This window comes from Artemia franciscana, chromosome 2 (genome assembly GCF_032884065.1).
Source record: "Artemia franciscana chromosome 2, ASM3288406v1, whole genome shotgun sequence".
Classification (NCBI taxonomy): Eukaryota; Metazoa; Arthropoda; class Branchiopoda; order Anostraca; family Artemiidae; genus Artemia; species Artemia franciscana.
This window is the reverse complement of record NC_088864.1, coordinates 23994553-24007947: the sequence shown is the minus strand read 5'-3', so window position 1 is coordinate 24007947 and position 13395 is coordinate 23994553. Positions and strand designations below refer to the sequence as shown.

The 13395-nt window shown below is 36.4% G+C and overlaps 1 protein-coding gene across 2 annotated transcripts in view; it reads left to right on the top strand.

Moving 5' to 3' along the window:
- Positions 1–429: 429 nt before the first annotated feature.
- LOC136039085 (transmembrane 9 superfamily member 3-like) overlaps positions 430–13395 on the top strand; it is a 93494-nt gene continuing 80528 nt past the window's right edge. The window contains exons 1-2 of one of the 2 annotated variants that reach the window (XM_065722572.1): positions 430–554; positions 5058–5164. In XM_065722572.1, the coding sequence (XP_065578644.1) occupies positions 5081–5164 (84 nt within the window). In that variant the 5' untranslated portion in view covers positions 430–554; positions 5058–5080. The remainder of the gene's footprint in view (positions 555–5057; positions 5165–13395) is intronic. The other variant, XM_065722577.1, reaches the window with a different exon arrangement.

Sequence of the window (13395 nt, the reverse complement as noted above, 5' to 3'; positions counted from 1 at the left end):
CAAGTATTTGTAGTCATGGTGGCTGTTGATTGCAGTCCCAGGAACAAGTAGTTGCGATCGCAAAGAATCGTAATCTGAACTTGTTGCAGTCCTAAGAAGTCGATGTAAAAATATTCATAGTTACACATAATCATAGAAGCTGGCCAATGCAGTTACACGCAGCTGTAGTCGTAAGTAGTCGCAGTTACAAGTAGCTGCAGTTACAAGTAACCACATTAGCAAACAGTCAATATTACTAGTAGTCAGACTCTTAATCATACTTAGTGCCAGCCACAGTCGTTATTTGTCATATTGGAAAGTCCAATGCAAAGTATATTATGTCTTAACAGAAGAATGTACATAACAGAAGCGTTTACACAGTAGAAGTATGACGTACTTCTTTTCTGTGGTCTAATGTCCATAGCGCTCATTCCAGTGTTCTAGAGCGAGAAAATGCCTTATGCAGTTGAATTTTTAATGGTTATTGAAAGAACACGAAGAAGACGTTGATTTTGAGCTCACTGATCTCAAGAAACTTTTGTCTGTAAAAATAATTGTCTAAGTAAATTGACAAGGTAAATTAAATCTCTTTCAGTTTTATTATCTAATTAAAAGTATGGAATACTGCGATAAATATACAGAATAGTGGTTGGGAACTTATTTAGGAAACATGCTAAAAAAAACAAGTTGTAGGTTATGCATAGCCTGCTCCAAAAATAATGGTTGTTTTTTCTAACAATGGTTCCTGATATGGTAAAGTTCTAGTTTATTCTAGTTCTGCTATATTGGAAAGGGGTTTGGGCAAGAAAATGAAACTTTTAGTAATCAATCCAGGGTCAAAAATATACTCTTGGAAGGTACTGCATAGCTTTTATGTTAACCCACTACTGTTTTTATAAGGGATATAATAAGGAAAATAAGGAACATAATTAATTTATTTATTTTATTTTTTTAAGCTGCAGAGTCCTCCACAAGAGTCTAATCTAACAGCCACAATCTACACCAAACGAATTCTTTTTTTTCTCATGGAGCATCACAAGGATGGATAATCCTTATATCACTCCAAGCTGCGATTTAAGGTAATTTATTAATACCAAATAGGCCTACAGTAAGCTTTCAAGCTTGTCACACTAAAAATAATATAAAAAATTTACAACAATGGTGACAACATAATACACACATACAAATCTATGAAAATAACAACTACAACAAACACTGACAGATAATACTATAAATGATTTACTGTGAAAATGTGTTTCTGCTAGTTTTGTTTTGAATCTGTTTATGTCATCTGTTAGAAATGTTTCAGGTGGAAGGTCATTCCATGGCTTCCACACCCTGCTGTAAAATGAATGTTGGCCTATTTTCCTTTTTGAAAGTGATAGGTACAATTTATGTGGGTGATAATGGGTCCTGTTAGTGTAATTAAATATGAAGAACTGTGATGTTATTATATTATTAATGCCTTTGACTATATGGAATGTGTTAATAATGTCTACCCTATCCAGTCAGAATTGAAGACTTGGCAATCCTAGTCTTTGCAGTCTATTTTCATATGGCAAATGTTTCAAATAAGGTTCAAACTTAGTTGCTCTTTGCTGTATTTTTTCATCCCTTGCTCTGTCTTTTTTATTCAGTGGATACCATTCTGACAAATTGTATTTGAGTATAGGTTGAACTGTTGATTTATAAATGGCAATGAATGAATAGAGATTAAACTTACAGAAATTGTATGTGAGGCTTAGTAGCTGATAGTTTGCCTTACAAGTTACTTCAGAGACATGCCTGTCAGACTTAAGACTAGAATCAAAATAAACACCAAGGTAACAGACATATTGAACAGGTAAAATTGAATGTCCAGCAAGATGGTAATGGTAACTTTGTTCTACTTTGCAAAAGTAATGGATGACCCTACACTTATTTTTGTTGACAAACATGGAGTTGACATTACACCAATTATGCAGTGCATCCAAGTCTTTTTGAAGCAATGAAGCTTCATCTGAATTTGTCAAGGAGCAGTAAAGCTTTACATCATCTGCAAACATTTTAACTGTGGAATGGTAGACAACAAGAGGCAAGTCATTGATGAAAAGGCAGAAAAGTAATGGACCAAGGCAACTATCTAGTGGAACACCACTTAAAACCATCTCAGCAGAGGACAAAGTATCACCTACTATCACTTTTTGCATCCTGCTTGTTAGATAATCACCAATCTAATTCAATGTTCTGGCACCAAGGTGATATACCTCACGTTTTTGAAGTAAAAGCATAATGGACATTTTATCAAACACCTTAGAAAAATCTATATAATTGTAATCAAACATAAGACCTTCATCAGCCATCCTATGGAAGTTAGTAATTACTTCCAAAATTACTTTACCTTAATCCTTAATCCATGTGAGAGCTTTAAGGTCTTAAAGCTCTAGCTTAAAAGCTATGTATTACATGAACATTTTTTATGGAAACTGTGTTGAGATGGATGCCAAAGAAGATTTGATTCAAAATAATTTTGTATTCTCTTGACAAATTAGTTTTTCCATAATTCTGGAAAAAATTGAAGTGTTAGGTATTGGTCTATAGTTTTTAAATTGCATTTTTGTGCCACTTTTATGCAGGGGTTTGATTATTGCTTTTTTCCATGCCAAAGGGCAAGTACCAGATGCCAGACACAGATTATACAAATATGTCAGTGGTTCAGTGAGCACTATTGCAAGTTCTTGGATCATATAGTTAAAAAATTCATGAATGTCTGGTGATTTATTTGTGTCAAAATGCTTCAGAACCTCAATAACTTGTTGATCATCAAAGTCTGAATCATCAAAATCTATTGTGAAATTGATAAAAAAAATAGGATCAGTAGGAGTTTCACTGTGAGGTTGTGTAAAAACAGATGGGAAAAGTTTATTAAATGTTCAGCTTTTTCATAGACCTTGTAGACTACTACTTTTATCTGTTTATGATGATATCCTTCAGGAGTGGTCAGCAATTGTATATTTATCCTAGCCTAATGTTTTAGTGTTTTGACACCTCTAAAAGAAACATGCTAAGTGAATAAAAGTAGTCTTTTACCATGAGCTTCCTTATCTATGCTCTTTCTAAATATCATGTTTAGCCTACTTCTCAAAGTATACCCCACTGCTCTCCCTCCTCCTCTGGTGGCTCAAAACATAGCTCTAGAGAATGCTGCAAGTTTTATTTATCAGCTTATCATTTTTCCTTCCTTCATTATTATTTCAAAAGTATTTTTATCCTCAGTTCTATTTTAATTACAAGAAAAACTAAATTTCAAATATGTGCGAATGTGTGAAAATCAGTTCATAGAAATATGTGATGTTTCATTAGATGTGAAACAAAAGGTAAACATATCCTTTGAGCTATGCCTTAAGACCACCAGGGGAGAGAGAGTGGGTTATGGGCATTGTCAGAAAGCAACCATGATATTTTGAAAGAGTATAGGGTAAGGAATGTTATGATATTGCCTTTATTTATTTAACATGTTTTCTTTAGATGTGGCTAACCACTGGAAATCTACCAAACATGACTTGTGTTCAATATAGCTTATTGCAATTGTTTTCCATCATTGATAGGCAATGAAAATCATTTTCTGTTAAAGAAAATGGTATTTATTGGCTGTTAAATATGAAAATCAGTTACAGTTGATTGGAAAAAACAATAATTAACAAGTAAAAAGATTTGTGCTACTTTTATTGTATGAATGTGTTTTCTTCAGGAGTGATCAAATGCTGAAAGTTTACCTTACCTTAAATCATGCTATACTGTAAATCTAGTTTTTGCCAATCAGTGATGATAGGACTATGAGACATCTGCTTCATCCTATTGCATGAGTTGCAATTTTAGGAATTGGCCCCTGTCACTAAAATTACCTTTTGTTACTTTTTGGAGGATATGTCACTTTTTTGGAGACATGTAACTATTTTAGGGATGTGTCACTTTTGTCACTGTTTTCATGAATTTGTTGCTAAACTCATTATTTTTTGTTCATATTTTCAGCAATTTAGTGAACTTATGGAAGGAAGGACAGCTGAGTTTCTAGAAAATATAAGTTTTCTTCTTGGTAATCCTACCATAGCTTCTTATAGGCCTTTGTACACTGGGTTTGGTAAAGCTTCTTCAGTTATGTTTCTAGTATTTGTCTCTTGTTTTATGTTTGGTGGTTACCTGTCCAGAGTACAAACTAAGACCTGTAATTTTAGCTGAGAAAACACAGTAGCATTGCCCATACTAAAGGCCATAAGCTTCCAATGTTTAAAAAAATAATTTCCAGAGGCACTTCATATGGAAGGCATACTTGCATAAACTTTTGGGACACATTTGATTAGAAATTGGAAGTTCTAGTGCCCTTTATCAAGTGATCAGAGGGCAGCTAGCCCCCACTCCCTTTTCCCTAAATGCATCCAATAAAAAAGTTGAGAATGGTATTTTGTTAAAAATATTTCAAAGATCAGATAACAAAAGCTCACGGGTCAATACAATGCCCTAGGGCCTTTATGCCTTGGGAGCATATAAGGTTTTTCATGGAAGGGGGCTGATTGTATGAACTTTGGAGCAGACTCATTTCAGTTCTGAGGTCATTGTCACTGCTACCATCTGAGGAACAGAAGTTTCTAAAGCTCATTGCAATGTGGTACAAAAATTGTTTTGGGTCTGATTTGCTATTTTACCTGTATTCTCTTTCCCCAGAATCAAATCTGATTGTAGTAGAAATCAACAAAGCTCTAAAGTAGAAACTTTTTACTCTGCTTTAAAAGTATCTATTTTCTTTAATATAGATGCATAGAAAGAGGAAGCTGATTTAATTTTTTTTTCTCTCCTTATTTTGAAACTAGACTTGTCTTAAATGACCTTAAATCACTTGAGCTTTGCACCATCAAAGGAGGTAAAACTAGGAAAAGCATAGAATACTTCTAAACCTTATACTAAACAGAAAGAGAACGTTTTTTAAATTTTGTATGACACCTAGCCCTTGCCATTTTCTATGCTGCCTGCTGATATTAAATTTGGGTGAATGTGCCATAAATCCAATTGCTAATGCGATTTTTGATATGACTGTTTTATAGGTAGTTTTTCAACTTGTTGATTAATGCCCAGGATGTCTAGGAAACTGGTATGGCTACCCCTTCTGCTACTTGCTCAAGATATTCATTGTGATGAGCATGACCATGCTGTAAGTAACTCATTCCTTGTTTTCTTTATTTCTTGTTAGGATTTGTCTTCAACCTGATCTTGTTTCTTGTACAGGGTGTGCATTTTGAATTTAATCACAGTTTAAGAAATCACGTATGGGAACATACCCTTCTCCAGCACATGGATTGATTTTGCTTACTTGGCTTAAGACTCCTGCTGCATGTGGTGTAGAGAGCATTGCAACTTTACTTCTCCATAGCCATATATTCCAGCCGTAAGCAGTTTGTTATATAAAGTGTAAAAATATAGAGACAGTTTTGATTTTATTGTCTATAAAATTTGTGAAGTTTATATAGTACCATATTAAAGTTTATGCATTGGATATTGTAAAGTTTGAATTTTTTATACAAACATTAATCTTATTTTATGTTGTTCTAAATGATCTATCATAAGTGAAACAGCTACTGCAAAAAAAGGAAAAGCTGAAAACTTATATTTTACTAAGCAAAACTTGACATTTTTTATGTCAAACTTGGCAGGCTATCTCAATGTTGATACTTGACGTTGTGGTACCCCACCAATAAATAAGTGCCAGTCAAAGATAACATGTTGTCAAAAGGGAAATCACCTTATCAGAGGCAATGCTATAGTGTTGCCAGCAGTAAAGGCCATACAACTCCAATGTTTTATTATTATTTTTCCCAGAGGCACTTCATGTGGAAGGGGTTGTCACATAAACTTCAGAGGGGGCTCAATTGATGGGAAATGGGAAGGTCTACTGCTCTTTTTAAGAGTAAAAAGTGATTGGAGTGCAACTAGCCCCCCCCCCCCTCCACGCCCTTTTATCCCAAATATACTGAATGTAAACTTTGAGATAGCTATTTTGTTAAAAATAGTTGAAAGATCATGTAACAAAAACTCCAGTGTTGACACAACCCCCCAGCGCCTGGGGCAGGCGTTGTAAGTTATGCCCTGGGAGCATATATGGTTCTTATGGAAAGGATGCTTGTATAAGCATCAGAGAGGGCTCATTTGAATGACAATTGAAAGTCCTAGTTCACTTTTTAAGGGTCAAAAGAGGTTGGAGGACAACTAGCCCCCCCCCCCTCCATGCTGTATTTTGATCAGACCCATCCGATAAGAACTTTTGAGATAGCCATTTTTTTAAAATAGTTCGGGGTCAACATAATCTCTCAGGGCCCAGGGACAGGCATTGTAAGTTATGCCCTGGGGGTATATATGGTTGTTATTGAAGGGATGTTTGTATAAACTTCAGAGAAGGCTCAGTTGATTGGAAGTTAAAATTGTATTTGTGTTTCTAAGAGTCAAAAGAGATCAGAGGGTATTTAACCCTCCCCCAGGGCCTGGGCGGAGGTGTTGCAAGTTGTGCCCTGGGGGCATATATGGTTCTTAGGGAAGGGATGCTTGTATAACTTCAGAGAGGGCTCATTTGAATTGAAAAAGAGGTTGGAGGGCAACTAGTGCCCCTACACCCTTTTTCCCCAAACCTATTTGAGATAGCCATTTTTCAAAGGTCAGATAACAAAAAGTCTGATGTAAACACAACCCCCAGGGCCAGGGGCAGGTGTTATAAGTTATCCCTGGGGGTATATATGATTAAAATAGAAAGGATGCTTGTATAAACTTCAGAGGGCTCATTTGAATGGAAATTAAAAGAAGTTCTGGTTCACTTTTTAAGAGTCTAAAGAGGTTGGTGGACAACTAGCCCCCCCCCCCTCCATGCCGTATTTTCGTCAAACCTATCCGATAAGGACTTTTGAGACAGCCATCTTTTAAAACAAATAGTTTGAAGATCATAATGAAAACTCCACGGTCGACATAATCCGTCAAGGCGGGGGAACAGGTGTTTTAAGTTATGCCCTGGGGGCATATATGGTTGTTATGGAAGGGATGCTCATATAAGCTTCATAGAGGGATCAGTTCATTGGAAATCGAAATTCTATTTCAGTTTTTAAAAGTCAAAAGAGATCAAGAGGGCAATTACCCCCCCACACACACCCCACGCGCCTTTTCCCCAGATGTATCCATTAAAAATTTTGAGATACCTATTTTCTTAAACTAGTTTAAAGGTCAGATAAGGAAAACTCCATTGTCGATAAAAAAAAAAAAAACCTATTGCCTGTGGGCAGGTGTTGTAAGTTATGTCCTGGGGGAATATGTGATTCTTATGGAAGGGATGCTTGTATAAACTTCAGAAAGGGCTCACTTGATTGGACATCGAAAGTTTTTGTTCAATTTTCGGAATCAAAAGAGATTGGAGGGCAACTAGCCTCCCCCCTCTACACACTATTTTCCTCGAACCCATCCGATAAGAACTTTGAGATAGCCATTTTTTTAAAATAGTCCAAAGATCATATACCAAAAACTCTGGGGTCGACACTATCCCTCAGTGCCCGGTTACAGGCGTTGTAAGTTATGCCCTGGGGCATATATCATTATTATTGAAGGGACGCTCGTATAAACCTCAGAGAGGGCTCATTTAATTGGAAATTGAAAGTTCAATTTCACTTTTTAAGAGTGAAAAGAGATCGGAGGCCAACTAGCCCCCCCACGCCATCTTTTCCCCAAGTGCATCCGATGAAAATTTTGAGATAGCTATTTTGTTAAAAATAGTTCAACGTTCAACATATATCATTATTATTGAAGGGACGCTCGTATAAACCTCAGAGAGGGCTCATTTAATTGGAAATTGAAAGCTCAATTTCACTTTTTAAGAGTGAAAAGAGATCGGAGGCCAACTAGCCCAACCCCCACGCCATTTTTTCCCCAAATGCATCCGATGAAAATTTTGAGATAGCTATTTTGTTAAGAATAGTTCAACGGTCAGATAACACAAACTCCGGTGTAGACATAACCCTCCAGGGCCCCGGGGGTAGGCGTTGTAAGTTATGCACTGGGTTATATATGGCTCTTGTGGAAGGGATGCTCATATAAACTTCAAAAAAGGCTCATTTGATTGGAAATTGAACGTCGTAGTTCAATTTTTAATAGTCAAAAGAGATCCAATGGCAGCAACCCTCCCCACGCCCTTTTTCCCCAAACCCATCCGATAAAATTTTTGAGAAGGCTGGTTTGTTAAAAATACTTCAAAGATCAAATAAGAAAAACTCTGGTGTCGATACAAACCCCCAGGGCCTGGGGGCAGGCATTGTAAGTTACGCCCCAGGAGCATATATAGTTGTTGTGGAAGGAATGCTTGTATTAACTTCAGAGGTCTCATTTCAATGAAAATTGCAATACCTAGTTCACTTTTAAGAGTCAAAAGAGATCGAAGGGCAACTAGTCCCTCCACGCCCTCTTCCCCCAAACCCATCTGATACAAATTTTGAGATAGCAATTTCTTTTCTAAATAGTTCAAAACTCAGATATCAAAAACTCCAGTGTCAATACAATCCCCCAGGGCCCGGGGGCAGGCGTCGTAAATTATGTCCATACCCATCCGATTAAAATTTTAAGATAGCCATTTTGTCAAAAATAGTTCAAAGGTTAGATAAGAAAAACTCCGGTGTCGATGGAACCCGCCAGGACTGAGGCAGGCGTTGTAAGTTATGCTCTGTGGCCCTTTACCACAATTCTGCTTTTTAAAACAATTAAAAGCTTTAGCATAAAGAGCGAGGGATTGCGGAGGGGACAACCCATTTCATATACGGAGTAATTTCTGTTCGTTTTAAGTTTTAATGTCGCTCCTTACTTTCAGTTAGAAAAACTAGTTTTTTTTATGTAATTTAAGTAAGGGATGGTCGTATAAACTTTGAAGGTGTCTCATTTGATTATAAATTGATAGTTCTAGTTCACTTTTTAAGAGTCAAAAGAGATCCGTGCGCAACTATTTCCCACCAAGCCTCTTTTCCCCCAAATCCATCCGATACAAGTTTTGAGAGCCATTTTTGTTTTAAATAGTGAAACATTCGATAACAAAAACTCTGGGGCCGACACAACCCCCCAGCGCCCGGGGGCAAGTGTTTTAAGTTATACCCTGGAGGCGTAAAGGTTTTAATGTAAGGGATGGTCGTATAAACTTGAAGGTGGCTCATTTGATTGTAAATTGAAAGTTCTAGTTCACTTTTTATGAGTCAAAAGTTAACGGGGACATATACCTCCCTATCTGATAAAAACCCCCTCTTTTCCCCCAATGCATCAAATGAAAATCTTGAGATAACCAGTTTGTTTGAAATAGTCCAACGATAATATAACAAAACTTTGTTGTCAACATACCGCCCCCCTCAGAGCCAGGGAAAGGGTTGTAACATGCCGTGGGGGTAAATAAGGTTTTTATGGAAGACATGGTCGTATAACCTTGGAGGCGACTCAAACGTTTAGAAATTGAAATTTCTAATTCACTTTTTAAGAGTTAAAAGTGATCCGATAGCGACTAGCCCCCCTCCCTTCCAACCTTCTTTTCCCCAAATTTCCCCAATCGAATTTTTTATATAGTATTTTTTTTTTCCAAATAGACCAAAGATAATAGAACAAAAACTCCAGGGATAAAACAGTCTTCCCCTCAGAATCTTGGGGCAAGTTCTGTTAAATATGCCCTGGTGGCATATAAGGTTATTATGGAATGGGTGGTCGTATAAACATTGGAGAGGATTATTCGATTGTAAATAAGAATTTTTAGTGCCCTTCTCAAGAGTCAAAAGTGATTGGAGGGCAACTAGCCCACCCTCCAAGATCCTTTTCCCTCAAATGCATCCAATCAAAATTTTGAGATAGCTATTTTGTTCAAAATAGTTTAAAGACCAAATAACAAAAACCCCGGTGACACGGATTGTAAGCTATAAGGGTTGTAAGCTATGCCCCGAGCGCACATAAGGTTTTGTGTAAAGGGTGGTCATGTAAACTTAGAGATGGCTTGTTTGATTGGAAATTCAAAGGTCTAGTTACCTTTTTAAGAGTTATCAAAAGTGATTGGAGGGTATCTACCCCTCCCCCCCCCCTCCGTGCCTTTTCCCCAAATACACCTGATAAAAATTTTGAGATAGCCATTTTGATCGAAATAGTCCAAAATTCGAATTACTATAACTTAGCGGTTAAAGGATTGTAACTTAATGCCAGTTGTACGCTCTTGAGAATCGAAAGTGATCAATAAGTAACAGCCCCCCTCCTTATGCCCTTTTTTCTCCAAACGCATCGTAAAAAAAATTCGACATAGCCATTATGTTCAAAATAGTCCAAAAGTCAATTACTATAACTTAGGGGTTGAGCAGTCTTCTCTGGCCCTTGGGGCAAGGATTGTAACTTATGTAAGTTGCCCATTATTAGAATATAAGATTCTGGGGAAGAGGTGGTCTTCCCGGGCCTTCAAGCCCCGTAGAAATGGCTCTGAATTACGGACTTAATTATTGTTACTTTGATACTTGGATTTAGTGATTTACGCGGTAACTTCGACTTACAGTGCAAGGACAATAAGTAGTGCAAGTTGCTTATTGTTACTTTGATAGTAGTAGTAGTAGAACAATTTTATTGGAAATAAACATTTCTTAATCAATAGCACAACATAAGCGAAGCTTGCGAGGCTGTGCTACATTCAAAGAAAATAAAGAGACAATATGGAGAAAAAGAAAATATGGAGAATCAGACCATATACCGAAATAAACCAAAAAAAAAAACATAAAGAATACACTACCTTGCGTGACCCCAAGACAACAAAAATAACAAACAAAAAAATACATAAATATTACAAATGAATAACCTATGGAAAATTTATTTTAGTTAATCTGTTTCAAAAGTATACCTACCGAGTAACTCCACACGTAAATCAGACTTAACTGGTCAAGACTACCTATTTCCTTAATATCTATACTCAGTTTACTCCAAAGTTTTGAAGCTCTGTTGATAAGTGAAAAAGAAGACCTACTTGAAACTAATCGAGGAACCTCAGTATTACTTCGTATCCGAGTAATGTGGTGGTGAACATCAGACCTCTCAAAAATATTCCTGTAAAACAATCAGGAAGGCTATCACTGTAATACTTATATATAAAAATCAACGTATAAAAACCACGTAATCCAGCTGCAGGCATTATATTTAAATCTCTATACACAGACCTCAAAGACTCCTGGTTCCCAACACCACAAAAAACTCGGATAGTATTATTCTGGATCACACGGATTGGACGAACTATTGAAGGGAAAGTACCAAGCCAAATCGACGAGCAATACAAAATGTAAGGGTGAATCAGGGAAAAGTATAACAATCGTAGAACATTTGGGGGAAAAATATGGTTTAATTTGCGCATGATACCTAAGTTACGTGACAATATTTTTGAAACCGACTTCACATGATCTTTAAATGATAGGGTTTCATCAAGATTTATTCCAAGGTATTTGGTGAATCTTGTTCGTATAATAATTCTCCGCTCCGAAATCATTTCCGTAAACCAAGGGTAAAAATTCGGAGATCGAGAGAAAATAACAAAATTTGACTTATCTATATTCAGGTCAAGGTGGTTTCATTTTGAGCCATGTACATATCTTGCTCATTGCTGCATTTATCGTTGACATAAGCAGTTGTTCTGTAGGGGCAGCACACACTAAGGTTGTATCATCAGCAAATAAGGGCATAGTAAGCTGGGTCTTACCCGGACCGTTGTCAACAAAGTCGTCAATTCTGGGCAGAGCTTTCACAACATGCGGTAGATCATTAATAAAATTAAAAACAGAATCGGACCCAGTACGGATCCTTGGGGAACCCCGCAATTAACAAATTTTTTCTAGACAAAAATCCTTGTAAATTGACATACTGCTGTCTATTTTGAAGATAACTGCAAAGCAAACCCCATGTAGCACCCCTTAATCCATAAAATTCACATTTTTTAAAATAATATTCGATGGTCAACAGTGTCAAACGCCTTAATTAAGTCCAAAAATACACCAGATACCCTAAGTTTTTTATCAAGAGCATCATTAATTATAGTAGTAATAAATGAAATCGCCATTTCTGTTGTTTTGTCCTTCCTGAAACCAAACTGATTTGGATGTAGATGTTTATGACGCTTCAAGTGCTCATGAATTCTAATATTAATACATTTTTCTAAAACTCGTGAAACAACAGGTAATAATGAAATTTGTCTATAATTCCCCAAATCATTCTTGTTACCACCCTTAAACACAGGAGTTATCCTTGCAATTTTAAGACAATTGGGGAACTTCCCTTGCTTAAAATAAGCATATAAGGGACGTAAATATATGTGAAATGCTTGGAAACGCGGCTTTTAAAACAAGAAGGTTAATGGAGTCACTCCCAGCCGAAGAACTTTTCATCTCAAAGATAATCTTACGAATTTCATCATGAGTGACAGGTCTTAGATACATTGATACATCGACAGAAGTACCCATAAAAGTCTCAAGCGGAGGATCATCATCAGAAGCTACTGTAGTACGAGAAAATCTAGTAACAGTTGCAAAATGTTCCGAAAGGGCATTACAAATTACATCAGGCTCATTCGATTTTAACCCATCACTTGTAGTAACTTCATCAGGCAGAACCGGATCTGTTGAAGATATAACACATTTAATAATTTTCCAAGTTTTAGCTGGGTTACCACAAGCATCTTTAAATACACTCAAAATATTTTTTCTTCGCATTTCTCAAAAGTTTATTAAGAGCATTTCTATAATTTTTATAAACTCTTGTGCAAACTGGATCATTTTCATTCCTTATTGAATCCCTATATAACTGGTCTTTCTTATTTATGCACCGCAGAAGACTAGGTGACAACCACGGCTTTTTGGGCATCTTTTTCCTTGACCTTGTCCGATTCATTATACAAGTTTTACTCAAAATAGAGATCAATGTATCATAAAATCTCTGAAAATTTATATTTATATCATCTAGATTTTTAACTACATCATTCCAATCAACATTAGAAATATCTTGTTTAAACTTTTCTAAGTAACCCTGGTTGAGCACAGGTAACATACTCATTTTCAGTCTAGGGCCTTGCTGCCTCGGGAAACAAACTTTAAAACTTGCCGAAATCCCAAAATGGTCAGAAACATCAGTAACAATAACCCCTGGATCTGAAAATTTAGAATTAGAAAAAATATTATCAAGTAGCTTTGCCGTTAAAGTGGTAACACGCGTACACATATTAATAGTGGGAAATAAATTATATGACATGCAAAGCTGTAGGAAGTCCATAGGAGTATTCGAATTCATATCGTTAAGGTCAGTATTAAAGTTTCCAAGCATGAAGAATGGGTGTGAACCAGTAGGTAGTTTATCCAACTGTTCCTCCAAAATATCCAA